The 3,154-nt window shown below is 36.0% G+C and overlaps 1 protein-coding gene across 1 annotated transcript in view; it reads right to left on the bottom strand.

Moving 5' to 3' along the window:
• LOC106463071 (fatty acyl-CoA reductase 1-like) overlaps positions 1 to 3,154 on the bottom strand; it is a 34,549-nt gene that overhangs the window by 21,399 nt on the left and 9,996 nt on the right. The window contains exon 3 of the mRNA XM_013923042.2: positions 1,249 to 1,426. Coding sequence (XP_013778496.1) covers positions 1,249 to 1,426 — 178 coding nt within the window. The remainder of the gene's footprint in view (positions 1 to 1,248; positions 1,427 to 3,154) is intronic.

Here is a 3,154-nt window from a genome sequence, read left to right as displayed (position 1 = left end):
ATAATCAGGTACAAAACCTTGTCGAAACGTTGTACATTTGCTGTTATGTTAAACTTATATTAAAGTTTTTCTTCATTACCCATTCAAGCCGTCTCCAACCATTATTAGTTCTCAAAGTGGGTTCCTCGTCATCGAATTGGAATTCACTATTATTCACTTGCAGTTAAATGCGATTTAGATGTTTGTTTGTAATTAAGCACAAAGCTACACAATGGGCTATCTGTGCTCTGCCCACCACGGGTATCGAAACCCGGATTCTATCGTTGGAAGTCCGCAGACATACCGCTGTGCCACTGGGGGCCGATTTAGACGTCTTTAGATGTCTACATTAGATTAACCAAAAACAATACCAGAAATAATTGCTTCAAGACAACCGAGTGGAAGAGAATCTACTTTATGTTGAATGCGGTAAAACCATACATTTCTTTTTAATTACGTGTTTATGTACCAATAAAACAATTAGACTGAAATACAGTGCTAACATGTGAACTTTTGTTTGTTAAGTAAAAGTCTAGCATCGAAAATAAGAAGTACATAGGGCAAATGATAAAATCTGTTATAACTTTTTTTTTGTTTGGAATTAAGCACAAAGCTACGCAATGGGCTATCTGTGCTCTGCCCACCACGGGTATCGAAACCCAGTTTCTAGCGTTGTAAGTCCGCTGACACACCGCTGTGCCACTGGGGGGCTTTTTATAACTACAAGAAACTGAAGTTCACAACGTACCCAAATTCAACAATGGTAAATGTTTACATAATCTGTCACTTGGTCGTGTTAAAACATAAATTGTAAATAAAGAAAAATGTGCAACTCCTTTCAGAACGTGTTAATAAAAAAAAACACACAAATATTTGGATAAGGTAAACTAACAAGCATTTTAGTTTCCTCGTCATATAACTCAAGCGAGAGCTATGCTAGTTTTTAATTCTAGAATTACCGATACCGACATCTTTAAAAAAAAAAATCTGCATCAAGCTGGTTGATCCATGAATTTGATTGTTACAAGGTCCTAAATAACATACGAGTCATACACACACACACACGCAAATAAAAAATGTTAATAGCAATACCATCAATCCACTGAGTGCTGCGTGGGTCCCCAGTGTTGATACAGACAAAGACATAAATGTACTCAAATGACGCAATATGTCGCCTCCACCAATAAAGAACGATATAAAATTTTATCGATAATTGTGGGTTAATCTTTGTATTTTTTATAGCTAAATCAAGTTCATCTAAGAACTCACAAGTAATGGTTCTCTCCACGTTCCGGTCACTATTGAAGGCCGGACAATGACCACGGGTAAGTTATGGCACTGTTCAACCAGGTAATTCTCAGCTAAGACCTTGGTGAAAGTGTATGTGTTTGGTCGATCTTTCAGTATTTTCAATGTCAATGCCTCCAACATTTGATCATCCATCCACCTATGAGAAAAAGTAAAACAATATACGATATGATTCATTAGAACACTGGTAGTTTTAAAATCGATGTTTTTAATATTCTTTTCTTTTAGTAACTGTAAATTACTCCCAAAATAGGAAGTGACAAATAATGGGTTAAATAAAACCTCTACAGACATTCCAGTTTTTTTTTTTATAAGGGGGGAGGGGAATAATAATTCATAAGTTTCATTCTAAATATCACATATGATAAATGTGGACTTTACGCTACTGTAATTTTCTATTTCTCTCATCCAATCTCCTTTGCTCTTCGAAACTGTCGCAGAATATTTTCTATAATTCTGGAAATTTTCATTCCAAAAACTAACCATCTATTACAGCAACGAAACCAGTGTGCTCGCTCTCGCGTTTTCATTTTACTGATTTAGCTTTACAAAAACAAAGAACCATGTAATTCTACTGTAGCTCGTAGACGATGTTTCCAAAATAATGAAATAAGATTGTAAAATTTGATAAAACCCAAATAACTTCACATCACAGGAAGAAAAATATTACAATGTTAGAAGTTTCACATATTCTTTTTTTTTCGAAGTAAGGGGGCTATTTATTTATTTATTTTTTGTTTCCAGAGCAAAGCCACATCGGGCTGACTGCTGCGTCCACTGCGGGGAATCAAACACCGGATTTTAGCGTTGTAAGTAATAGACTTACCGCTGTCCCATTGGACATTTAGAGCTCAGTGTGGGTTTTAATCATTGCAACAAAGCATGATGACCTCAGTTATATTTCTATTTGCTAAACTTATGTTATATATATATAATTATGCGAACATTCTCATGTGTTAAAGAGAGTTTGTTGGGTGAATTACACAACAGTTAAGTTTAATACTTCATGCCATTCTATCTTTATTTTGCTATAATTATCATATATGGTCGGTAAACCTGCCTAAAGAATCTGTGCAATCTACTGTTTGAGCTTGTATAACTTCCTGAAAAGTGTAATTAGATTATTTACACACAGCTGGGACACTATACAACGTACTGTTACGTTATGCTTTTAAATCGAAACTATTTTGCATGTGTAATCTTAAATAGTTCACAACTTATATAAAGTATTGTTTGTTTCGAATTTCGCGCAAAGCTACACGAGGGCTATCTGCGTTAGCCGTCCCCAATTTAGCAGTGTAAAACTAGATGGAAGGCAGCTAGTCATCACCACCCACCGCCAACTCTTGGGCTACTCTTTTACCAACGAATAGTGGGATTGACCGTTACATTATAACGCCCCCACGGCTAAAAGGGCGAGCATGTATGGTGGGACGGGGATTCGAACCCGCGACCCTCAGATTGCGAGTCGAGCGCCTTAATCTGTTATATCCTGTGCCGACGAGGACTTTCGCCCAATACCAGGGCTCATTAGGCCGGCTGGGATACAACAGACACAGTAGTGGTTGAGACGCTATTTACATCACTAATTAGTTTAATAACAACTGTTTCGGTGTGAACTAGATGAAGTGTAGTGTTATCAATTATATTAAAAAAACTAGTTTTATGATTCTTATTAACATCACATTATTTATCTATTTTACTTCGAATTACCTTTACTTGTCATTCAGAAGAACTAGCGAACCAGTAAGCTAGTCTTTTTTATTATTATTATGGAACATAGATCTTGGGATATTATGTCTTCAAAGAAATTAATGTCGCGTTTTTGGAACACTTTCATTAACATCACGTATAATAGTTAAACGAA

This window comes from Limulus polyphemus, unplaced genomic scaffold (genome assembly GCF_000517525.1).
Source record: "Limulus polyphemus unplaced genomic scaffold, Limulus_polyphemus-2.1.2 Scaffold1317, whole genome shotgun sequence".
Taxonomy (NCBI): domain Eukaryota; kingdom Metazoa; phylum Arthropoda; class Merostomata; order Xiphosura; family Limulidae; genus Limulus; species Limulus polyphemus.
The sequence above is the reverse complement of the archived record's forward strand: the minus strand, read 5'-3'. Positions and strand labels throughout refer to the sequence as shown.